Below are 27,478 nucleotides of genomic sequence, written 5' to 3' on the forward strand. Positions count from 1 at the left end.
AGGATAACGTGAAATACGAAACGTCCGGTTTTTAAACCAATCAACGGAGAGTGCGAAGTCGAGCTCTATTGGCTTGTCAACAGGAGGCGTTGTCAGACATGTGACTGCTTTGCGATTGTAATTGTTTCTGTAGTCGTGTCATCATGATGCAACAACGTCGTTGTTTTAGTTACATGAATAAAAAAAAAGTTTTTTTTTTCTGTGTGAATGGTTTTGAGATGGGAAAGCAGGTTTCCCCTTCCTTATGCAAGAAAGAGTTAAATAAATTAAGGTCTCACTGAGAAGCAGCAGCGCCCAAACGGGCATGCAAATAAGTACTAAATAAGCAGGGTTACAAACGAGAGGCCATTGTCCCATCCAGCGCTTTTGATAGTTAATAATTGATCCGAGGATCTCATCCAACCGTTTATTGAAAGCAGCTTGCTCCACACTCCCACGGCCCTTTGTGTAACGAAGTGCCTCATGTTCTCGGTTTTAAATGCTCTCCCAAGCAGTTTCCATTTGTCTGATTTATTCAGTCTGAATATGCTCAGCATACGGATTTCAACTATTTGGACCGCGACCAAATTCATCAAAGACCTACACAAATTATCTCTGACGGATTATGACGTTGGCGCTTAAATTGTATCTCAAATAACACTGAACATTTTTAACACTGATTTTTAGAAGGGATTAATACAAATTTCATAATTCAGATTGTTCGAATGGGCTCACTTACCAACGTTTTAATATAGTGAACACGGAGAAAGTTGTGTTCTCGTGTCCTCTAAATTAAAAACGTATTTTTGAAGACAAAATGTATCTGAATAGATGCATTTTTTATACTCGAATTGATCAAATGAGATTCTTTTTTTGCACGAAATCGATACGACAAAGAGCCTGGGTAACTAAAACTGCGTGTTTGGAGGCTGCGTTTTTTCATTTTGACCAATAGGGGGTGCCACTTGGCTAGGACGAGATTTAGATGAAGTACAGGAAAGGTTCTCGTTACTGTTACTTCATGAGTTCTAAAGAAATGCGTAACCGCAACGATTCCGCAAATATGAGAGACCAAGTGGGCACATTGTCTTACAAATTAATTGAAATGGCACAATAACTGCGCACGGTATATAAGCTGTAACCACAACAGTCTTGAACTGCTATGGACTGTCGTTGTTCTTTTGCTGTCTTATATCGGATTTCTGCAGTTTATTCTAAATCATCTAAATCAATCACAACTAGACTGACACCTTGGAGGAACACAGCACAATGACCTCAGAATAGGTGGTATTAAAGCAAATAGCCTTGTCCTCAACAGCAACGTAGATCTGAATCTGTATTTGTGTGATAGAATGAGACTTTTGCAACCCTCATTGCAATTCAATGCAGTTCACGGGATGAAAGAGACAGAAAATAGCAATTGGCACGATATAGACTTGTTCTTAACATGAATGCCATGATTGTATTGCCAGAGGCTGCACGATTATCCTACTGACTTTTTAATGTTTTTTTTTTCATCAGTAACTATAGGTGTGTTCGCTGGTGAGTAACATCCGTATGACGAAGGTAGTATGCAAATAATTTGAAATTTGAGCTCTTCAGCTAAACTAAAAAATGTTCCTTATACTGGAAAAATTAATTCTAACGAGCTATAATAAATAAAAGGGCAGCGAAAGGACATTAAAAGTATCCACGGCTTATCCAATACAATACATTGTGTAGTCAGCGAAACTGTGTAAGTACATATACTGTAACCAGTGTGCCGCCGTGCCACTCAAATTCTTTACGATATTTAGAAATGTATAAAGCTCGAAGATATGTTGTCGTTATATTTTTTACATTATTTTTGTAAGATGAGGGTGGTGCAGTAGTTAGCATTGCTGCCTCGCTGCGCTAGGGCCCCGGGTTCGATTTCAGACCATGGATGTTATACGTGTGGAGTTTGCACGGCCTCTTCATGTTTACGTGGGTTTCCTCCCACACTCCTATAACGTGGTGGTAATCTGGGAAAATTCGTCCTGATGTGTCAGCTTGTCTGTGTCTGTGTGCAATGTGATGGACTGCCGTCCCGTCCAGAGTGTACCCTGCCTTGCGCCCGTTGCTTGCCGGGATAGTCTCCCGCGACTCAATTGGATAAATCGCATAGAAAATGGGTGGATGTTATAACTATGTTGGTTTAAAGGTTATCTGCTTATAAAAACTGAGTCGCCCAGCACAAATACGAGACCTAAAACAAAAAAAAAGATATACAGATAAAGTCAGATTATCATCGTAAGGATACAGAAACCTTATTTAATGGAAAAACACCAAAATGTACCCCTTATCTGAATTACGCATGTACATCATTTCATAAATATATTACTTTCCGTTAAGACAACAAAATTGGGATCCGCTTTTAATGAAGATATTTTCTGCCATCTGTCATACCAACCGCAGTTTGCTACAGGTTTATTTTACCAAAAACATCTCCTGCATCCAAAACAGCGAATAATTATTTTCAAACCCTAACTGCAGTAACTCCATACAGGTTGAAAAAACAACCACACATCGCGATATCATCTAACATCCTGCTTGAGCCTTGGAAACCCACTTGGACACTCTCGCGAGATTAGAGGCGGAAGATGGCTGTTGGGTCTTCTCTGGAGTCGGAGGATATACCCTGCAGGAGTAGCCAGCATAGGGACGTTATAGTTTGAGGGAGCGGAGTGGAGCGGTTAGGGGGTCCTCGGTTTTCTGTGTGTATGCGCGGCTTGTCAGTTTTCGTTACCGTATGTTACAGTTTGGGGATTTAGTGTTTTCATGTTGTGCGGACTGCTGCTTTTGTCTCGGCATTCCCCAGCCTATCTACCGCTGGCATCCTCGCCACCGCCAGCGACACTTTCCGCCTATCCCTCCATCCCTGGCATCAGCATCCCCCTCTGCGAGTTTTTCTGAGATTTAAAGAAAAATGACCGGCGAAAAGATACGATCCCTGCGCAAGGACCACAAGCCAAGCAAAGAGGAGGATTTACTGGAGCCCGACGAGGAAGCCGCCGCCGGGACGTTCACCTCCTCCACTACCCGGACTAGTAACAGAGGCAAAGCCAATAAGATTTTTAGCAATCACAAGCTGATCAAAGCTCCAGGGCCACAGCAGCTGCATCAGCAATCTCAGATCAATGCAAACGCGAACACTAACACGGCGACGGGGACTATCGATGACAACAACAAGAACCCCATAACCCGGACGACGGAGGGTTTCCCCGTCCACGAGTGCGTGTTCAAGGGGGACGTGCGTCGGCTGTCGTCCCTGATCAGGACCCAGAACATCGCTCAGAAGGATGTCCACGGTAAGCGAACCCACTCGGGTCGCCTTCTCAAGTCAGGCTGAAATGTACGAGAACTTTTTATGTCCGGCTGTGTGCTCGATATTGAGGTACGTGTCCATGGCGTATTTAGACGCGGGGTTTGTCTGACGTTGTAATTGCGACTTCTACAGCGGAGACATGCACCGCTGCGATGACATTTGTGTTTGGGACAGCAGTGTTACTTGGAGACCAGCCAGGTACCCCCCTCCCCCGCTGTAAAAGATTTGTGGCTTGTGGAGCATCACCGAGATTTGCTTTCCACATCCCAGATGATTCACAGCCACTGAAGTTGACAGGCTGCATGGCAAGAAACGCGTGTCTCTGGTGGGACAACTGAAACCTGCCTTCTGTAGGCATATAGCGGGATTTGGCCTATTCCTATATAAGTTACAGTTCTGTATGCAGCTGTTTATGTGTTGTACCCGGGTTGCCTTTACTGTTTTTCAGTCGTTTCACTTTTAGTAGACTGAAGTTGTGTTAAATATACCTTCCAGAGTACAGACTCAATTGTGGTGTCCACAGTACAAATAAATCCCATGTCCCATTTCGTTCACTGCATACTACTACAGTTTTATGTGAAAAATGTTTCCTGTTCACTTTGCCTGTAGCTGTATTTGAAAAATATTTTCTGCTTTCGGTTTGTTTCCACGTGAATGTGGTTATGCTGCGTTGGCGAGGGGCTGTTAAAACATGCAATAAAAAGCGTACAAATCTCAAATTCAGGCTTTGACGGTGGTTTTCCTGTCTTGTAAACGTTCTTTACGTGGAGAAGCATGGCCATTTTGTGAAATACGTCTTCTGCCCCCTTTTTTTAGAAGGCACGTTGGTAGACGACTCTCCTGGCTTCATAATTATCTTTTCTCTGAGCCTGGGTATGTGGGCAAATAAGAAGAGTGTTTAACAAGCGGTCTCTTTTTGACTTGTGGATATGCCTGCCAGTACTTTTCACTAAAACCTCCTCAATTTGAATTGCTCTAAAATGTTATTTTCACAATCACGCCAGCGGCCTGCAGACACCTTTGTCTTGTAGAAAAGTGCAAATCATTAAATGATTGTTTAACAAGCTTGATATCCGGGAATATTTCGTCCTGAGAAAGATGTGCGTTGCAGTGATACTACAGTCCCAAGTGCTTTTGGTTTACATGCCGCAAGAAGAAACAGAATTGCTTGGATCAGAACATGGATTGATCAAGAACAAGCAGTCTTTAGTTTTTACAGCGTGGCATTAAAAGAGGCTTATTTTTTTTTCTCCTTGTCCTGTTTTTGTCCTTGTTGTTTAGGATTAACCTCTCCATCTGAAAATCTCTTCCTGCATGCAACCCAACCATTATCTACAATGACTCTGACATTTGTCATTACTCTTATTTGAATCTCTTACTTAACCAGTAGGGTGAATTGAGAACAAGTTCTCATTTGCAAACGATGGCCTAGTGCGTACCAGTTTATATTTCCGAGCATTGCAGCCCCGTGGATGAAGTACAGTACCTTAGTGAAGTGTACGAAAATAGCATCCAACCTGCCATACAAGTCCTGTGGTTTGGAGTCTAGAGCTGCTGTCCCCACAAATCGCATGTGCACCAGGATTTTGACAGGAAAGGTGTTAATTATAAATTCACCATCACACATCTCACTGTTGAGAGGATCTGTTCTCAATGCCTGTGCGAAAATGTGTAATACTGATCATCTGTTCGCATAATCTAACTAGAAATGGTGCTTGTGAACAAATCGGTAAAACTGTTCCGTTATTCAACACGGTCTGATCGTTGGCAGGAATAATGAAGAGCTGCTGATCGGTGTTACACGTTTACTGCCAGTATCCATCTCGGCAGAGGCGCAGTGCTTCTCATCATCTCAGTTCATCTTTTTCGATCAGAATTAAAGCATGATTTAAGATGAAAAATAATGATTTCCTCTTGGTGGAACTTCCACAAAACAAGTAGCTGGTTTGTGGATGGTGCTTTGGGAAAATATAAAAGGAGTTTTTTTGTAAACTAACAGCTCTGTCAAGACACATATCCTGACACATAGGAACAAGTGAAGGTTTATTCCATGCTGTAAAGAGAAGTAAAGAAAGAAAAGGTTTCGGCTGTGTAGCCCACTTCAGGGGTCAGGCACGCAGTTACCTACTTGAATATCTTGACACATGTATACTGATGAAGCTGCTATCTACAAAGCTTCCTATTACGTATATGCCTGATGTTGATTACTAGTATTTATTTTATGGGGTGCAATACAGTAGATATGCTTTAGTGAATTAATTTGTTTAGATTTTTTATATGAAAAACCTTGCAAGATACACAGCACATTTCTGTATTTGTTCCTGATGGTATCATTCATGCATCTATTCATATGAAGACAATTCAATAAAGGGCTCTACGTTATCCCTTTTAGGTGAGAAAATATGTATGTATGTTGTGGATTAAGTCAAAGCAATTTTAAAAGAGGAGGAAGAATAGGGACTATTGATGAAAGAGGGTGGAGAATATTAATAATGATCCAGATGTGACATCTTGGGCTATCAAATGAAAGAAATGGATCACTGTTTACCGTACATTGGTAAGACAATAGAGAAAACCCAAAGGAAAAAAATAAAAACAGAATATGGAAATGAAAAAACATATCTGCCCCAACTCCTTAAAGAAGAAAAATAAAGGAAAATGAAGAAACCGCATCCCCAACACAACATTCTGACTTGCATGAACAAACCACATTGTGCTACAGGTTAAAGTGTTGCAGGTTCAAGACCAGTCTTCTGCGTGTTACTTCACATAAGGCATCACCTGAGCACCAGGCTTCTTTAAATAACAGGTCTGAAGTATCAGAATTCCAGTTTAATCCTGCTTTCGACAGAAGAGGGTTTCAGATGGAGGGGTAAAGCTAAGAGCAGACTTCAGTGAGAGAGAAAAGAGAAGAGGCTTGAATGAGCTCTGAAGGAAGCTATGAAATCTAAGACTTAATTAAAACTTAGTAAGAAATAAAGAGAGCCAGGAGTATTGACACGTCAACTATCTATACCATATATCCTGACTAATTCCACCAGTTATGGCATACAGGAGGGCTTCAAGATCTAAGGTTACAGCCAGAACATACCAGGACCAGGAACAATCACATGAAATAAAAAAAAAAGCTGAGCACAACACTAGAGGAAATGGAGAACGAAAATAAATGTTTTTCAGCGGCATGGAAATTAATAAGGAAGCACAAAACCAGGAAGGTTTATTCCTTCTTGTAGGCACGTGCAAAACTCTGTACTGCACCTATCGGATGTGGCAGCAGACAGATGTGACAACATAACTAGAGAAAAACAATCAGACCACATAGGAGGATCCTTTTGGACTCCCTGATCAGCCTACACACAGAATTCCTTCCAACAAGACAAGCTTGTCATTCTCGTCACTGTACTATAAAGCCCTTTATTTAACAGTGCCCCGAATCACAGACCGCAAAACATTTTTGTGTCGGTTCCAAGAAAATGCAGCTCTGATGCTAAGAGGGTCTTTTAAATTCAGACATGCAATCGTGAAGGTTTGAAGACCGCTTTCATTTACTACATTGTTCTCTGCTGAGTCCAGCACATTATCTCCAAATATGTTGGCGATCTGCAGACGGAGATGTTTTTAGACTCAAGATACGAGGCATGCAAAAGTGCTGTGAATACTGTTGCAGAGAGTTGAAGAAATAACACTCAAATATGTACCAGTCAGAGGAAGGAAAATGGTAACCCTTAAAGAAAGTATTTCTAAAATCATTTAAATGTTTGATAGAAAGCTGAAGAAACAACATGCACTCAGTGACCTGTCAATAGTAAAATACAGAATGTGTTGCAAGGCTGCAATGAGAGTACTGTAATTGAACATCCTGACTTCAGAATTAGAGCAATGCAATTGCTGGCTGCTCAGTTTGGGGGGAAAAAACTGCTTCAGTTCAACTTGCATGAGTTAGGCTTTCTTTGCTCACGCTGAGAAGTCAGTACAGTATTCTGTAGAGGTATGATGAATATCAGTCCAGGCATTGGATCAGCCGTTACTGGTAAAACATTCATTTCTGGTCAGGAGGTCCAAGTGAATAACACAAGGTGTCCAGTGTGTGCCTTTCGTTCCACCAAATGGATTTGAAGGATAATTCCTTCCAATAGATTTGGAGGGAGAAATGAACAGCCGAATTAGGTGAAAAACTGATGAGAAAAGCACATTGAATGTGCAGTCTATGACCCCTAATCGTATTTCACAGCCTTTTTAGCGTATATTAACGAGTGGGTTCATTTCAAATGAGCCTGGTTCAGTTAATTTGGTTTGAAACAATGTCAATATGCTAGTTGTTCACATTTAGCTCAGCTGTACAGGGGTCGTTGGAAACTGGATTGGAATTTATATATTTTTATTTTTAGGGAACTGGGTTCACTTATGCTTACACAGCAGTACTTGAGCTCCTTTTACATTGTGTGTGTATTTTGTGTCGTGTCTTTCATTTTGAATTGCAATTGGCTCTTTTTTTTTTTGCTTTGTGCCTGCATTGTTTTCAGCTCTTAGCAGTAATTACAATATTAATCTGTTTGGCAATATTTTGTTTAACGAAGAATTTGCTGTTTGCCAGTATCTCTAAAATTATAACACATTTATTGTAGTATTGTAGTCCCAGGGAGCCCTGTTTCTGTTTTCCCTCATTTTGTTTTCATTTAGGTTTAGATAACGTTCCATACCCAGTGGTCTCAGCTCAGTTTGTCTTTGGCAATATGACTGTGGTGTTCACACTGGTGTCCAGATGCAGAAAACTGAACTAAGTGCAAAGCGTAAGTTCATGATGGGTGATGATCCTGGTCGGATTTTGAGAATTGCCGCGCTGCAAGTACAGGAGTCAGTGGTGTGCCTTTAAGAACAGTAAGAAACATATCAGCACAAAAAGCTCTCCACAGGGTTTAGCTCCTCTGAAAAGTTTTTGCTCCATCCTGTTTGTTTTACTTCATCAGCAAAAGCTTCTGAGCAGCTATATCCATGATGACTACCTATCATAGTGCCCAGATGTTTTCTTGCTAAGGTGGAATGAGTTATTCTGTCAGGGCTATGTTACTTCTGTAATGCGCACACTGCATTTAGTATTTTCCATGGGAAACAGATCTCCTTTGGGGGTATTCATTAGGACACTAGATGCGTTATACCTTCACCTGTTCTTGTTTCTTGTAGTATTTTTCTGTTGTCTGTTCTTTCTTAATTAAATGATACTTACAAACTGTAATTTTAAAGATTTCCCAGCCTGAATGTGGTTTCGACTGTAGTGTGATTTTTCTATCATGAGAATTAGGCATGTTTTATTCTGTCAGCTGTATTGCATTCTGTGTAGCTCAGAAGTTATGAGGAAGCTGGAAAATGGGTTCAAATAATACGAGAATGCAAACATTTCATTTTCATTATGGATTTTTCCGCAGTGAGGCCTGAGCACATTCACCTTATGTTCATTGTATCATGTGAATGGTTTCACATTCTACATCTTTCAGTTTCACCTATGTGTTCATAAATATTTCAATATTTACTAAAATGCTTAATTGGATCTTTGCAAATGATTAAAGATACTACTAATTAAGTACAATTCAATCACAAGTACCAAGAAAATATAATTTAAAAAGGAAGCTGTAGTTCAGACATTGCCTCATAATATCCTTTTTCATTTGTTTTGTTCAGTATACTGTATGTTGCCTCACTATCAAGTGCTGTTACTCTCCTGCAGTTTGTGACATTGTGTACTTTGATTCTCCATCTCGTTTTTTGACCATTTTGAAACATGGGCCTAATTTATGTTTTGTTTTGTCTTCAGGAAACACACCTCTACACCTTGCTGTAATGCTGGGACACAAAGGTGAGTAAAAATTGCGTGTTAACCTTTGATAAATCTTTCATTCAGTTAACCGTACATACATTTATCATTCGTATATTAAAAACTTTGGATTTTTTTAGTTTTGAAAGGAACAATTACTTTTCTTTGCTATTTATAAATAGACTAAATGTTATAAGTATTGTACATATTGTATCTAACCTGTTTATAAATACTAAACACTGAATCATCTAATTCTGAAATTGAAAACGAGAGCTTTCAGATCTCTGAGCAATGTTTTAGAGTAAGCAGACCTCTAAGCTTTTATCACTTTTAAAGCTTTATGATGATACAGGTGAACTGCAGTTTTATCTGTGCAGTTCCACAAAAGGCTTTTGCAGTGCACTTTTCACTGTAACCATCTATTCAGGCTTTCAGAAAGATTGCACCCTGTGGTATGTCCTTGTTCAGCTTGTTCATTTGGCCTATGAAAGTGACAGAAATCTTTGATCAGTTTCTGTTATCATTGCAATTCAGGAATTTTTGTTCTTCTGTTTTGTTTGCTGTGCATGTAGACCAGTAATCCAATTTCAGCTTCACAAATAACCAGAGGCCAAGCTTTGCTATAAATAGTGGAACACCCTGCATTGCTGTGAATAAATACACTTTCAGGTGTAAAATTAGATCTGCATTACACTCAACTTGTATAACATGTGATACCAGTAAACAACTTTTATTTTCTTGACGAATCAATGGAACACTGATCATAGCTCCATCTTAGGTAAAAATGAGAACGCGAGAACTGTGATCGGTTTTGTAGGCTTCCAAGCAAGTCACGATCTGCTACCACTATACTGGGGCATTAGGGGACACACGGCCCGTAGGGTGAGTGCTTCCTACTGATTCCACTTACACCTCTTCCAGCAGCAACCTCAGCTTTCCCAGGAGGTCCCCCATCCAGGTACTGGCCAGGCTCACTCCTGCTCAGTTTCAGTGGGTTGCCAGTTGTGAGTTGCTAGTGTAGGCAGAGACTATTGCTATGTGTTGATAAGATCTCCATCCATTCATTTTGCATGTAGTTATATCACCCTGCAACTCACAGCTGTCACAGCTGTCCCGGACGGTGATGATTTTCTAAGTGTTTTGCAAAGCTGCTGTCTTGATTAATGCAAGACCTCCGTTTTTGTGCCCAGAACTTTATATTTTACGTCTTCACTGCTTAGTATGGAGGTGTTTAGCAGCCTGGTCTTCAAATACAAGCCTTTTTAAAAGTTGGAACAAAAAACCTGCTTCAAAATCACTCTAGGCGTCTTTGAAGTGTGATTAAACTGAAATTGGATTGTCCTTTCTTTGAAGTTAAATACTACTGCACAACAGTGCCTTAACACATTCATGTTAATTGCTGTATTCTCTTCCTTTTCAAATCGCTAAAAGCTAGTAGTTGTTTGCTCGAATTTTTCTGTAAGCTTTTATGGATTAGCGTCAAGTACAGGTTTGTCAAGATCTTAAATGAAACAGCGACTGGTAGGATAGCTAACCAACCAGCCCATATATAAGGAAGCCTATGTCTGCTATACATGGGCGTTGGGCTGGAAATCCTTTGAGCTGTGGTTTTGGTAAATCTGGATGACCAGTGCACCATGTGTACATGGAATATTTTGAGCAAAACCAGAATATTTTCTATCCAAAAACTGTGGTATTTATAACATGAGTCAAAGCATTGATTTCCTCCACATCCCCATCTAAACCCTCAGAGCATGTGTACATTTTCCCCCACCTGTTTTGAATACTTAGTATTGAAGCTAAAGTTTCAGAAACACCATCTACAGCTCCCATCCTACAAATTTTAAAGAAGCAACATCCCATTTTCTGCTCTGCGCTGCAACATATAGTAACTAATTTGGCTGGTGTACAGGTGTATTTATTCAAATCAACTTATACTTGCCCCAACTATACAGCTGGATATTTTACTGAAGTAGATGAGGTGAAGTATGTTGCTCAGCATATAACAGCAGTGTCTCACCTGGGATTTGAACCCGCAGCCCTCCAGCTAAAGAGTCCAGATCCCTAACCAGTGCTCCACACTGCTAAGTGTTGCTCTTACTGACTTGGGTATATAGCCCTTACAGATTTGTTAATCAGAGGACTAACCACAAGGGAACCGGGGTTGTGATGCTAACCTAACAATTTCTGACATCCTGGAGGTCACCCACCAATAACACAGAGCAGATTTCTAAAATCTTGTTTTACGATTTGAATTTGTGATAGGATCTACAATGGCAAAACAAAAAATGCTAGTATTAAGTGTTTTTGCATTCAGTTAGAAAGGCCCTACATCAGAGATTATCAGTTGTACTGAAGAAATGTTTGATCTAATTGTTTGACTGAAGACGTGTTTGGTTAAAGCTGAGATTTGTGTTTTGTTTGCTTAAAGCAGGGAGTTCTGATACATCTGTTCAGGGCTGGCACTAGGTTTTGTTGGTGACCGATGCATTACTGAGTGGTGGGGGAGGCTGCCAAAGAGATTTGTGTCCATAGAGGTGGTCCCCCTGCTCCATCTTGTGCCATTATGGGGGCAGGGAGACGCCAGAAATGCCTTTTTGTTAATGCATTCCCCCCACACTAGCACCAGGCCTGTTTCTATTACAGCTCTTAAACAAATGCACAAGGCTGCACTTAAAGGGCCACATGAAAACAGTAAAATAAAATATATTGTTTGGAGACATGGCCTTTTCCACTTGAGATGAATTATTTAGGGCGTGAAGCTTGCAGTTTCCTAAATTTTTTACGAGACACCTCTAGAGCAGTGAATGGAAAGTAATAAATATTATTTTAAATAAATATGAAATGCATTCAACTGTTAATGTACCGCGTGTTCTTTTGCAGAGGTATTTAATTGTCAGCTACACCTCTGTTTTTCAGTGTTATATTTATTTGCCTGATGCATAATATTTGTTTAGCCTCTATGAATGTTTATACATCAAAATACATAATTTATAAAACAGAAATCATTTGTCTACAAATGATTAAATGATCGAAAGAAGTAATTTGCAGGGAACTCCTGTTTGCAACGGGGAACAACTTTTCAAATTATTATTTGGGGAAAATGATTCGCTTTTTACTGTGACATTTCCTAACTGTAATTTAACACTTAAAGTCATAGAGCTAATCACTGGCAAACATAATTTTCATCAATGTTAATATTCAGTAATTTTATAAGTGTCATAAATATGGTTTATTAAGCTGTAGTTATTTCATTCTTATTTGTGCATTGAAAGCTTATTGATCCTATCCAGTTATAGTTAGTATTTCTTGTAATTTAATGGCAGACTGGCTTTAAATACTCATCCTTCACGATTGCACAGTTGATTCCAAAGTTTCTGTTTGTAGGTGAAAACATGTAAAAGCCACATATAATCCCCATTAAAATAAAAGTAAATGTCTACAGTTCATTACAAGTGCTCTTAACTGGACAGAATCCAGTTTAGTTTGGGTACGTCTCTGATGTAGAGTTTAGCACCATAAATTAAGTGTTTGTTAACAACAAGTAGAATTTACCAATACTTCCTTTTTACACCAACGTTTCTATTTAAATATATAAGGCAACAGATACAGTGTATGGGTAAATTAGCAAGATGTCTATAGTACACAGAACCAATTATCTTGACTTGAACTAATCAAAATTTATTCCCGAACAAATTGTTAGTTATCAAATCAAATCAAAGTTTATTTATCAAATGCACAACAGTACGGCATGCAGCAGTAGTTGCTGCCAATGAAATGTCTTTTTCTGTGAGCTCACAAAATGACAAGAATCACAACAATCACAAAAATTCACAAAAACACAAAAATCACAAAAATTGAGGTTACATTTTTGAAATTGAATAAAACTCAATGTGAGTAGAGCTGTTATGTGTCCATGGTGTATGCAATATATACATGTAGTGCAGTTATGCTGAATATAGTGAGAATTGTGTGTCCATGTAGCCATTACAGGTGATTTGCTAAGGAGCTACAGGTTGGCTATTTAGCAGTCTTATTGCCTGGAGGTAGAAGCTGTTCCGTAGTCTGTTGGACTTGGACCAAATGCTTTGGTACCATTTACCGGACAGTAGGAGGGAAAACAGTTTGTGACTGGGATGACTGGGGTCCTTGAGAATGGACCAGGCCTTCATCAGACATCTAGCTGAGTAACATCTAGCTGAGTAAATATATCGTGTGCAATCAAAGACAGAATAAAAGAGCATCACGCTCTCTGGTGATGTATACTATGCTTTCTGAGTGTGCCTTAACAGAAGCAGAACAAAACCCTTAATTGTATAAAATTTCATAAATCAACATTATGCTCTTAAGACAGTTAAGACAGCTGGAAGCGGAAAATGAAAAGAACAACAAGCTACTCCTTTGGAGTTAATCTTAACAAAAATAGGTTATAAATATTTATGTATCACTCGTTTTAGCAAGTATTCGTCAATAAAGCACTTGTTTAGCAATAGTGTATTTTCTTAACAATAGGGACGTTGTTATGTGATAAAAGATAATTGTAATATGTTGTGAAGTCACTTCTCTTTAAGTCCGGCAATACAAGATTCTCTTCTTGCCTTTAGGAGGTCACCACTGAGCAGTTTAATGAGGTTCTCTTCCAAAAACACGTGGAACTCATTCCTGAGCTTGTGAAAACCCTGTCCCACATCAGCCTCGATACTTCAGTGTAAAACCATGCAAGAGAGAGCGCTTCACTCCCATTTTAAAGCATGAAGTTTCTGCATCTGCGGTTCATTAAGTCGCCCGTTATGAGATTGAGCTTTTTAATTTGTCCCTCCATTATTGTGACAAGATCAGGGAGACTCCTCTGGGATTCCAGTGGCGACTGAAAGAGTGGTTTGAAATGTAGGGCCGATACTTGCCATCTGCCCAATTTGTCATAAGTCCTCTGTTTCTGCCGTGGTTTGTAAAATTCTTCTTCAATTTGTCCTGTTTAGTTTCTATTTTTCACCTGCACAATCATGTACCTCTTCAAATATCAGATTGCATTTGATGGAAAAGTTAGGCAACACAACAAAACTTCTGTAATGTCTTCTTTTCATACGCATCTCCTATTTTATATCGGTACTCTTGTGTAGCAAGATCTGTAACTTACTCTTGATGATAAAATGGCATTCTAAGTCTCTGCATTATCACATACTCACTGAAAAAGGGGATCCTTTAGAGACATTCTGTAACCATCTGCTTTATAAATGGATATTCCCATTTTCTATGTATATTTTTTAAAACTATCAGGGGAATGCAATGTTTACATTACAGTGAGAGACTGGGATGAAAAAAAATCTCGGAGCATAGTGTTTGTTGCTAGTTGTAAAAACATAGTTTAAGTTCGCTACATACAACAGGTGGCATTTTTGTCTTTCTCCTTGGGAAAGACCTCCACTAAAACACGTGCTTTTGACCTGTGCAATATCTGCAGTCACTGCACATCCAGCAGCAAAACAGTATTTATTTTAATATAATACATACTCTTTGTTGGTAAGTCTGTCTTGCCCTTCCCTACAATGAGTGTTGGCATTTCTTTTAAAGCCAAGTAGAGAAATTTCCCTGAATTTATAGCAAGCCTGGGGCCATGATTAGACAAAAAAGATTCAATAAGCCATTCTGCTCAGTGTTATATAAGCTGTTTTGCTAAATACCATCATACAATAAATGCACCAGATACTGGGAGATGTTGGAGCTTATTTCATTTTCTACCTGTGTGGCTTTAACAACTGTTCAGAGAAGTCTTTTGCATCAGCATCCTAATGTTGTTTTTTCAGATGGCTGATGGCAGATGGCTGAATCGGAGTTTTCTAGTACCTTACTGTTCTTCTGTGTAAAACGCTCCTGTCAGTGACCTGTGGATTATCAAATATATCTGTCATATCTATATTTGATTCAGTGTAATAGAAATATTACTATAATTATATTGTAGAATGTGACTGGGGCTGTGGCTTCCTAATAGAAGGGGCTGTGGATTCAAATCCCAGGTAGGACAAAGAAGCTTCACCCTTGAGAAGGATTCTTTACCCAGATTATTCCTGTGATCGATTTGTTTAAATGAGTTGTGGGGCACACATGTAAAAATATGTACTTGTAAAGTCTATATATGGCTTTGGATAAAAGCCAAATGACAAAAGTGAGAGTAATATACAACACATAAGTGCATATTCCTTTGAATTTGTTTGCCTGATTTTATGCAGCAATCACTTAACCATAAAAAGACAGTTGTTCTCTGACCAGAAGGGGGATATGTTGTTAATTTCAACAGCTGCTCATTACTGTATCCAGTTACACATAGTTCGGTTAATTAGGTTAATGTGCCCCTGGGTATCGAAGTATTGTAACTTGATGTACATTCTGCAGTTATAAAAATAAATATTCCCAAAGTCATTCATCACAGTGTTTTACTATTGACTCTATTTAATGCAGATATTGCTGATGATATAGGATAAAGTAAAACTGGGACTGAAAATTGACTAAAATCAGTAGAAGTGGGTAATTTCGATACCCGAGTCACATCAGCTAGGTGCTTATGTTTGTTTCTGTGCTGTTAAATGAATTAGAGATTCTGTGATTAAAACGGATGAGACACGGGTCTATCACAGGGATTACTCCACAGAAACATGGAGTTTCTACACTGGAGCAACTGGGGTGGGCACTGAACCCACAACCCACCTGATAACGAGACCACAGACTTGTACGCTATGTTATGCTGCTTCCTTTAATTTGGAGTACTACTTAGAAAGAAGTTCAAGACATTATCTATGAAAAACTGATCTTAGTTATAGCCTGTATCACATTTGATTGTCTAATGTTACATTGATAGGGCTTTGGAAGAGGAGACGGTTACTGTCACCCGATACAGTATGGTGTAGTGCAGGCCTTTTATCTTTTTGCATGTGATTACTATATGTGGCATTTGTTGTTTGTGGCACAACAGAAAGCTGTCATTCAAGCAGCAGGCTTTTCTAGTTTTATTCACCCCTTGTATTTTTGAATGAAAATCGAAAGAGATTTTCTTCAATATATACTTTTCTGGAAGTAAGATTAAGTGATACTTACACAAGGTGCAAATGAAATATCGAAAGCATGCCTTTTCCGTGCTATATCCATGATTTTAAAATATTCAGATACATATATGGGTCTTCTGGTACCAAGCTTACTTCCACTTTCCGTGAAAGAGTCCCCTGTGCTTTATATTGATGTGTGTTTTATTTCTGTAAAACGTCCAATGGTTTGTATAATCGTATAATAATATAATTATTATAATAATGTTCTTTTTTTTTTTTAAACATAGCTACTAACCAGGTAAAGGGGTGAAGACAGACAGTTTTAGGCCAGAACGTATCCTACAGTTTAATGGACTTGAAGTGGAGTCATTACTCTCATGCTTTCAGTTTTACCCATCTTAGACATTTGTTGTGTGTATCACAAAACTATCAATACAGTTCTAAGCAGTGGGTCTACTCCTGCAAGCAAACCTCTATACTTTTCTTGAGGTTAAAGTGATAAATCCACTGGGTGGCTATAGTCCTAGACAGTACAGAAAGAAGAACTTCAAACTTTCTTGACGCATAATCTTGTTTCATTTTGTCTCTTTAAAATTTTAATTGAAGACAGCATGCAGAGGTGTTTGTCTTGCACTTACCTTTCTTTTACAAAAACATTAACTTTACCGATATTAGAAACATTGAAATTAATTTATTCAAGCAATATGAAGATGTATAAATTAAAATGGTTTAATAATAGATGGATGTCTTCAGTTTTATGCTTTTTTTCCTGACGTTTGCATGTGATTTAATGGTTTTCACTTAGAGCAAAAAGTTCCACTTTTACCTTGTTTGACAACAAAACATTTGCCATATGGGTAGAGTACCACTTACGTGCCTCGTTGTAAATACCGTGCCAGATCGGAGATGGATTTGCCACTGTGCCGTATTGGCCTGCTTTGTGTAGTGACTGGGATGCACATTTTTCCCATCTCCGCCATTGAAATCTGTAGCTCTTTGAAAGTCACTGTTGGCCTCACAGTTGCATCCCTAATCAACTTCATCCTCACCCAGCTGCTCAGTTAGGGGACAGAGAGCCAGATCTCGGCAGTCTCTGCGTGGTATGATACACATTTCACTACTTAATTATCGACTTCACAGAGCTCAATGGGAAATTCTGTGTTTTTGATGTTTTTTTAATACTTCTTTACTGATCAGTGCTTTTCTACTATTTTATCCCCAAGTTGTCTCGAAAACTCCTTAGTCTTCATAGACGGATTTTTGCTGGAAATTCACTACCTGACTGAGAAACCTTACAGAGAGGAGTGCATTTATTGTAAGATTATTTGAACCGCTGTTATTGTGCACGGATACCACTCAGTTGTGTTGTTTCTTATTGTAATCTCTGCACCTAATTTAGGTTTGCCACAGTAAAGGATTTGAACACTTATGCATAATGACACGGTTTTTCCATTTTACTTTTGTATTAATAATCTATTTTCTTCTTTTTGTTTTTTACTTTGTATATATGGCGTAGTTTGCGTGCATGGATATTAATTGTTACTTTAAAGTGCCATGACTTGAAAGAAACAAAATGTGAAACCTGTGCAGGGATCTGAATCCAGCACTTTTGCAAGGTACTGGATCTAGTTGGTTTTCTTCCAGCATTTCCACCAGCTCCTCGCTCACCTGGGAAATCATATTTCACGTATGTAGGCTCTGCTGCCATTTTGTGGTATTTTTACTCTTGTTTCATTTCAGGAAAAGGTACGTAGACTGTGCACAGTGCCTTCTTTTTTGTGAATAATCAGAAACTTGGAATGTGCGATGTCCAAAAAAACCAACATTATCACAGCAAATGGTGCAGCTTGTTCAGTTTGAGCGCAAGCATTGTCGAGATGACAGCCTGCGAGCGTAATCTTTGCATCATGCCTCCCGAAATCGGGCGATGGTTATCATGTTTAACACAAGAGCGTGCTGCTCTGAAGGGAATATTAATAAAGGCAGCAGATGAATAATCTGCCGTCAGGTATTTTTGCACTTGTGAATCAGAATTGCAGTGGGAGGCCTGCAGAAGGTCTGCTCTGTGCCAAACAAATGGTGCCGTTACATGATGTCTTTCCAGTTTTATAATGGCCTAATGAGGGGTTATTTTGAGGAAGAGGGTTGTGTGTCCTGTTCATTGATGAGGTTGATTTTAATCTAGTTTCCCAAACAAAGGCGAACACTGGCTTCTAATGGATGGGAGCTTGCGGGGTAGCAGCCCGTCTCTTCAAGACATTTTAATGTTTTTGAGTATTCTAGAATGTTGTGATACAGTAACTGATCGACAATAATGGTGGATGCTGCACATTGGTGGTGGTGGAGGGGAGTCCCCATTACCTGTAAAGCGCTTTGAGTGGAGTGTCCAGAAAAGTGCTATATAAGTGTAAGCAATTATTATTATTATTATTATAATAACTCTGTACCTTTTCTGTACTTTGCAGAGTGTGCCCATTTACTTCTAGCCCACAATGCCCCTGTCAAGGTGAAAAACGCTCAGGGATGGAGTCCTCTTGCAGAAGCCATCAGCTATGGGGACCGACAAATGAGTAAGTACACTGAACTCTTCCTGGAGCACCTGTATCCTCACAGGGGGGTAGTGGCACAGCTGAACGATGGTCATTACGCTGCAAGCGAGGGAGACGAAGCCATTTCTGCTACTTATAGAAGACACGAAATAGGTTAAAGCAGTTTGGCCTTTGTATTTCAGTTAAGCAGAACTCTGAAATGTTTATGAAAGATGAGTTAAAATGGTACAGTATATAACCAATTCCCTCTTTGCAATAATATCTCAATCAAACCAGTAATGCACATAGATTCATTTTTGTTTCATTTTATTCCTTCTGAGACATGACCTGTCCTTGATCTAAACTGTCGGTGAAAACCCAGCTTTCCTCAGGCACTTCCTTTAAAACACGTTTAAAGAGGTTTTTAGACCGTCTTACTTTGCTCATGGGAAAAATAAATATGAAAACAAGTGCATCATTTTGGATGCACTGTTACATTGGATTTAATGTTTGCATGTAACAGCTTTGCTGAAAGACATGCCCTTTGTTCTCAGACATTTGCACAGCAGGGTTTACCATTTCAATAGTGTTGGTATCAGCAAATATTTCTGGGTGTCCTTAAATGTGTTACAATGCAGGCTGAAACACCCTAGTCAGCTAATACACTGAGTAGCTCTTGTCCTGCTAAACTTTGGCTGGTTTTATTTTTCAGGCATGCATGACGATACACAGCTTTCTTTTTTGTACAACATTTAGTGTTAATACATAATTCTCTTTCAGCATGTACTACACAAAATTAAAACTCATTCTCCTAAAAAAGTGCTGAGCTTTTGTTTTATATACTGTATTGTAAAACATGTTTTTGAAGTTCAGCTCATTTTTGATCTTCTGGTTTTGAATCTGGGGTTTTGTTTCGGCAGTGATTCAGATGAGTTGTGAACATGCCGCTGTATTTACCAAAGCACAGATGTCCTTAATTTAACATGAATTAGCCAGTGTCCCAGGTGCATAAGCACTGAAATGCCAGAAGATCTTTTGTTCTGTTAATGACTAAGTAATATAAGAAGAGTGAAAAAGCACAATAATAGAATTTCTGGCAGTTACTCAGGTGTGTATTCTCTATAGCAGGAATGTGGCATTCAGAATAATAGTATGCAATATTTAGTGCATCCAGCTGGTTTACTGATTAGTGACAGAGAAAGTTGTAGGGCGAACCTTTGGAGAATGAAAATGAGACTGAGCGAGAAAAACGTTTTATAACCTGTTATCAAAATGAAATAGATACAATGACTTTTTTGCATCTATTTCTTATTTATTTGGTTATGCATTCTGTACACTACTGTGAGCCTTCCTCTGCTGATCAATTTATGGGGAGTTCCATCCCTGTCCTTTCAGCTGTTAGGAAACAGATAAAGTACAGTACATTGAATTGGGGTACTATCTAAGGGTATCCTTTTTATTGAATTAACCTCCTAATTAATATGTATATCTTAAAGTTCTTTCAAAAACCTTCACTTTGTTTCACATGTAAGATTAGAACGTGTTGACAAGTTCTTCAGAAATCTTAAATTTCCACATTAGTTAGCCAATGTGAAATCAAAACTTGCTTGAGTTACTAACAGCAGCATAGTTAGATGTTTTATTGTTGTCACAGAGACGCTAATCTTTGATCTAGGACCTGCCTTTTGGGTGAATTATAGTTACTGTATATTGTGTATTTACACTAACAAGGATCCACTACTACATTTGAATTTATATATATAATAAAATGTCATTTAATTTCAGTTACACCCCTATATAATAATATGTAATTTATTTGTTTTCCATCATTTTATAATATGATGACATTTCAAACTTTCTTTAATCTTATTTTTAGATTTGTTAGGTTTCAGTTTTGGTTTTGGTTAAAAATACTTAAGATTGGCTTCTGGAATGTGTTTGTGGTTGCCCACACTGGAATTTTCTTGATTTTACTATTCAAAATATTTTAATCATGACAGTAAGGCAGTTTTGAATAAGCCATATTTTAAATTAAATTATCCTAGCAGGATTTTATAAGCATAAGATTGTTGTAAGTAAAATTTTACAGTTCTCCTTTTTGTTTTTCCGAACTGTATCACACAGTTAATTCTTTATGACCTGACAATTTCTCTTCCTACATTTTTAACATAGATCTTTTTTTTAGTATTCCATTTTCTTCATTTGCCTTCACATTTAAACAGATAATAAAAAATAACTACTGCTTCTGTGATTAAAGATGCATTATTATATAAGATAGATACATTAATTTAAATATTGTACATTTAAGTGTTTTTGGACTGAAAAATTTCCTCATTTTAATTTTCCAATTACCAATCAAATGTTAAACAAAAACATTTCCCCAGCCTCACTTCTGCATGCTTTTTTTCGTTATTCCCTTCTGCTTTAGTACCTGCGTTTAAAAGAATGCAAAGCTTATCTTACTGCCCTGAGCCAAGTATCAGGTTGCTTCTTAATGATGGGGCACACCCCTCTTGAGTGACAACTGGAACCCCTCTTTTCGCTCGAGTGAAATTCACCTGGAATCTGTTCTTCCACATTAAGGATGAATCCGTGTTCAATAAAATCTGAAAAGATATTATTGAGAAATTGAGGGCGGCGCAGTAGGTAGCATTGCTGCCTCGCTATGCTGGGGCCCTGGGTTCAATTCTGGGGTGCTATCTGTGTGGAGTATGTATGTTTTCTTTGTGTTCATGTGGGTTTCCTTCCATAGTCCAGAGGTATGCCGGTAGGTTAACTGGCTTCTGGGAGAACTGAACCTGCTGTGTCTTTGTGTGTGTGTGTGCCCTGTGATGGACTGGTGTCCCATCCAGGATGTACCCTGCCTTGTGCCTGTTGCTTGCTGGGACAGGCTCCGGCTCCCAAACGACCTTGTAGCGGATGAAGCGGTTAGAAAATGGATGGATTATTGGGAAATTATAATTGAATAAAAAACATACATTGAACTGAATTAATCTACATTGTTTCCTGTTTTCCAATATTTTTCCCCCTGTTGTCTTCTCTCTTCTCGTATTTTTTGGTTCCATGTCACACAACCGCAGTTGCGCACCCATATCAGAGCTCAGTGTTACACACTGCACTGCAGGCAAGTTCCAAATGAAGGCCTAACAGGGAGATGAAACCTTCTTTCTCACCAGCTGTGTCAATATAAGTAATTCCCCAAAGAAACTCTCTGAACCTGCTCCTGTCTTCTGTGATGTGCTGAGTTTGCAAAGTGCCCTGCGTTTACAATGCAGTTGCTGAAATTGTTTATTTTTCCTCTTGTTACAGAGAAACATTTTTCCTTCCCCTCACACTTATCAGCTGCTAAACCTAATTTGAACTGTGATGCTTGGTTGAGATAACTATTATATCTGTGAAAGCATCAGTGTTGTTGACTTTTTTGGGGGTTATACTTTTTAGGCTAGCAGTGCCCTCTTCATTGGGCAAGAGCAGTAATGTAGATGATTGTTTACTACCAGTCTCTCCAACAAACATATTGTAATGGTATCCTAATACACAGTTTTTTGTTCTTAATTTATGAACTAAAGTTTGTGTGCTGTGCTGACGCTTTGTTCTCCCTGTTCACAGTATTGAATTGCGCCAAAGGGACATATTGAATTCTTTCGGTGGTGTACTGGCCTTGGATTTCTTCCAAGTATTATTCTGGGAAAAATAAAGTTGTTCTCTCTGTAGTCTTTAGACTTCTCTTTTCAAGTGTACAAGGTGAAATTTTCAAAATCAATATATTCGGTGTTTATAGTCAAAACTTTATCCAAATATATATATATATATTTTAAATTTCAGAACTTTGCAAAAGCTGAGAATTTTTCACTATTAGTGGTTCTAGATTTAAAAGTTGCTGCATAAAACGAACTCATCACCTTCAGTTCTCTGGCTTTCTGGTGTTCAGTTTTGTTGTCCATACCAGAGAGTATTCTTTTTTTCAGCTGGCAGCCTCACATAGGTTTAATATTTTATGGGTTAGGATGCATCTTACACCTTTAAAAATTATAACAGTGACTTAAAATATGTCCTGCTTAACCTTCAGTTAAATACTGTAAGTGTGCAGTCAGATTCCAAAACACCTCTATTGAACTGATGCCTTTAAATTCCTCAGGTATCCCTACAGGAAAGAAAAATCACCTGGATTCAGATCAGGTGATAAGAGTGGAAGTCCATTTCTCTCTTTATGTTTAGGGTATCTATTTTAAAGAACTCCAGCGATGAAGGATACGTGTGGGAAGATTTTGGTACATTAAGAACTCAAGACTCCGAAGTATACTTTGTACTGTCAGAAAAGAATACCTTCACTTTTAATATTTTTTGTCTTGAATCCTTTGTTCATTAAGACACCCTGAATGACATCTGTTCTGTTGGGTTTGGAATATCAACTTTAGATATATCAGCTACAGTACATGGAATAATCCGTTCTCCAAACTTGAAAATAAATTTTCATTTTCAAAGTGAAAGAGTTTATGTCTAACTTTACATTACTATACTGGATGAGTGAGTCTCAGTCCTTTGTTTCAATTACTGTTTAAGTTATTTTCGTCAGATGCCGTGTTCTGTGAACTCCAAGTCTTTAATGACTGTTTTTGGATAGGCAGATGCTGTCACTCTTTGTTCTTTTATAAATGCCTTTTGAGCCTGCTACTGTAACTCTGTCCAATTTAAATAGAATAGTATCTGTTGTGTTTTGAAGCACGCATCCTCTTGGCTGTCTCCATTTTTGGAAGTGAATTTTTGAACAGGCAGAACAAAGCAAGAATTGAGCAAGAATTCTTTCACATTTTCTGCATTATACCATACAGTTCCCTGTCTCCAATGTGAACCCATCACAAGTTGACAACTGAAAAACTATAGCAGTCTCAATTTCTGCAGCTTTTATTTTTTCATTTGAGATTTGTTCGCTTCTGTTTACACACAAAGAGAGAGATCATGTCATTAAGGTTATACCTGCTAAAATCTGTTTTTATTGCTCTTCTATTTGATTAAAATAAAATTTGTTAGGTCCTGCATCATAAATGAGGCCAGACTACCAGACACTGCTGATTGTGTTGGCTTGATTTGTGCTTATTGTCATATCATACACGGTATGTTTGTGACAACGTTGTTCATTGTAACATGGCAACACTTTGTATAATAAAACAGATTAGAAATGAGAAATTTAGAAATTAGGGCAAAACGAGAAATATCCTGGTCGGAACAGTGTTTAGCACTGAGATTTTTAAGGACCACAGAGTCAGGACCTTTTACACCGAAGGATGGTGCCTTTTATAGTATAGAGTCCCCGTCACTATACTGGGGCATTAGGTCCCATATAGACCACAGGGAGAGTGACCCCTGCTGGCCTCACTAACACCTCTTCCGGCAGCTTTCCCAGGAGGTCCCCCATCCAGGTATTGACCAGACTCACACCTGCTGAGCTTCAGTGGGTTGTCAGTTGTGAGTTCAGGGTGATATGGCTGCTGGCGATAAGATGTGTCCACAGGCTGATAAGATGTGTCCTGATTTGCTCCCAGGATTTCTTAGAATAGGATTTAGCTCCCCGGCGACCCTGAATTGGATAAAGCACTTATTGAAAGTGATTTGAAGAGATATACATTGTAAAGCTTCCACTAACACAAAGGAATTGAGTTGCAGACTCCTAGGTTGACATTTCAACAGTCCAAATGGATAAAAGCAAAAGATATCAAATATACTGTGAGCAGAATAGCTGGATGTCTGAGAAATAAAATTCCCAGTGTCTGGTGCCTTATGTTAATAGAAGCTCTGGATCAGTCATTCTCCTTGAGTTTAATCATAGACTCTTATAATTGTGTTTTTTATTTTATTTTTTTGTAGATGCTCTTATTCATGGTGATTTTCAATATATATATATAAAGTTCTATGAAGCTGACATTTAATAATACCCCTTGAAAACGCTTGTGCACATGGACACAACATGCAAACTTCACACAGAAGGCCCTCCAGAAAAGAATCAAACCCTGGACCTCTCCACAGCCTATTTAGTGTGCCACCCTGTACACTGAAAGCGATGCGAGTGGACAACATGTGACACAAGCTGCGGTGGCAGCGCTAAACATTACATCTGTTCTGTCAAGCAGGTAGTAACCGCAGAAGTAAATTATTTAGTAAAACATGTATATCCAGCACCAGTCAAGTGAAGATTGGGGGGAAAAGTAGACTACATTTGGGTGTAGAAAGCGGTTCACAGCAGACCTTAACATAGCGTTTTAAGTGATAAAAATGGATTTACTCTGACATTTTTGACAGAAGCAATGTGATGTGTAGTGGTGGTATAATAATGCCATCCTGCTGAATTGCAATGAAGTGAAAACGTTCCTTTCTGATGTGCACGATTGTTCTTCCTCTGGGATTTCCTTGCTGTATGTTCACATACGCCTGGGAGATAGCAAAGATTTCCACACTACAAGTGAAACAAAAATGTCCAAATACTATTCTGACCTTTTGGACTCCAGCTATATTTCAGGAGTGGCTCATCATTCTCCAACCTCTTGAAGTCTTTCCTCAAACCTTTGTCATTCATTGATGGTAAGAAAAATGTGTAGTAATTGCTATAAAAAAACCTGCCCTGACGACCCTCCGAATTTTGTCTCATATTAAATGTTTTTAGGTGTCTAACACGCAGATTCTCCCTTGTTTTTTGAAAAAATATTTTATGCTTGAAAAGCTTTTTCCACAAAATAAGAAATAAGAAAGCCCTCAAATGAAACTGAATTTCAGCAGGCCAGAGCTTTGTCTTGTAACCTAAATGACTCAGATTGCTTCCGACTGCTTGGAGTGGTTGGGGAGAATATTCTACAGCTGGATCAGATCCAAAGGGTGGTTTGAAAGGGCAGCTTATACTAGTGCCTGCTGTTGACAAACTCTATGGCTGTTGATTTTCAAGTGCACTGTATATGCCTGTGCACAAGAATAAAAGGCAGCCACATGATGCAGATCATAACTGCTTCCATGCAAACGCTGACATACAGCATGTGCAGCTGGACATGTGCCACAGAATAGACGCTGAAAAGGTCTTTCACTTTGACCTGCAGCAACATGCACATTGAAAATGAACACACAGAGGTTAAAACTGACTGAAAAGTAGAAAGGGCCTTTTGAGCTGAAAAAAGTGTGTTTTGTGTTTTTCCACTTTCAGTTTCACCTCTGCTTGTTCCAATATATATCTGGCCTGGGGCAGGCTTTCCTAGATAGAGGGATTTATTTTCCACATGTACAGTGGCATTCTTACACTGTTCTCTCGGGACGTGCACAGCGCAACAGACAACATACAACAACAGCACATTACAGAACAATAAATAAAGAATAATGACAATGTCTAAGTCCTAATTTTGAACTTGGTGACTACACATTTTCATCTGAGAATGGTTCCTGATTCTAGATATTCTAATTTACACTACCTTATAATTTGTTTGGTTAGATAATTTTAATGTTTTGATTCCCTAAGAAGCTGCACGTTAGAGGCATAAGAGTAGGGAGCAATTATAAAGGTCTAGTAAGAACATTTCTTACTAAGGTTTAATCACTGCAGTACTTGGCAAAAAAGCACAATCAAAAGGTGCTGGAGCTGTAAACACCATGACTGGAAAGCCCAGACCAGGGGTTTATTCAGCAAGTCAGGAAGAATTGAGGGAAATTTTCGGCAAGGACTAAAATTAAGTAGCAGTTCCATATTCAGCCTGGCTATTAGCCAAACTACTGATTTGGTTTTTCTGAAAGGGTTTTTTTCATCCATGATTCACAGGTAGAATTTGTTTCTGACTGTACAAGTGTGTATTATCTCACTTTTCATGAGAGATCAGTTCTGGAACGAATACATGCTGAACAAAATTCATTCTGAGGACCGTCATTAAAAGTTAAATTAACAGTTATACTTTGCCGAAACAAAGAACAACAAATGTGAAATTTAAGTAGCAACATCAGTTTCTCAGAACTTTAGAAATGAAGCCAAATGGATCTAACCACTTTCAACAATTTTAGGGAAAGATCGAGAGTGCAGCGAACGAATATGCACCGGGATTTTTGATTCACTGTGGATTTTAATTAGTTTGTTTTAAAATTACTGTACTTATTTTTTTTAATAGCTATGCCATCAGTCTATACAGGATGAAGACTGAATTTTTAATTTTACTAAAGTCTAACTGATTTACGTGAATCATTTTTAAAATGGTATTTTTAAAATTATTTAATACAATTTTGTATGATGAATCTGTGCAGAAGAAAAGTTGTGCCAAGCAAGTAGATTTATTAAAATCACGTAGAACCCATTTTTTTTCCAGAAATCATTAGAACGTCATGATCAATTTACTTAAAATCACACATGCTTTAAGAAGTCACCAGCGCAGCATCTTATGCTGTACATGCTGTGCAAGCACAGATGAGTTTTCATTGAGAGAAATATGTACTCTATATGCAAATTCCAGTATTTATTACACAAATGATCTTTCTGCTGTGAATTATGTTTGTGTTAATCCTAATTTCAAATCACAGACCAGCTTCCATAGTAGAAGAGTAAATATATGTGATTAAATCCCATGATTAAAACATCCACTGAAACAGCTTTATGTTGTTTTTCATTCTCTCCGGGGGAAGTTGTTTGAAAAGATTTGCTATGTATTCTTTGTGCCGCAGTAAGTAGAGCTGTGCTAACAGAAACAGCACTATAGCCACTAAATTGTCTTATTAGTTTTAAGTTTGGATAGATCTTGATTTAATTAGAACTGTTTTTATT

General features: G+C 38.4%; 1 protein-coding gene across 1 annotated transcript in view; it reads left to right on the plus strand.

Annotated features, from left to right (window-relative positions):
- The first annotated feature begins 2,566 nt into the window (after window positions 1–2,566).
- Window positions 2,567–27,478, plus strand: part of ankrd13c (ankyrin repeat domain 13C) — a 46,621-nt gene continuing 21,709 nt past the window's right edge. The window contains exons 1-3 of the mRNA XM_088599147.1: window positions 2,567–3,308; window positions 9,135–9,176; window positions 18,637–18,741. Of these exons, the coding sequence (XP_088455273.1) occupies window positions 2,927–3,308; window positions 9,135–9,176; window positions 18,637–18,741 (529 nt within the window). The 5' untranslated portion in view covers window positions 2,567–2,926. The remainder of the gene's footprint in view (window positions 3,309–9,134; window positions 9,177–18,636; window positions 18,742–27,478) is intronic.

This window comes from Lepisosteus platostomus, chromosome 11 (assembly GCF_059453375.1).
Source record: "Lepisosteus platostomus isolate fLepPlt1 chromosome 11, fLepPlt1.hap1, whole genome shotgun sequence".
NCBI lineage: Eukaryota > Metazoa > Chordata > Actinopteri > Semionotiformes > Lepisosteidae > Lepisosteus > Lepisosteus platostomus.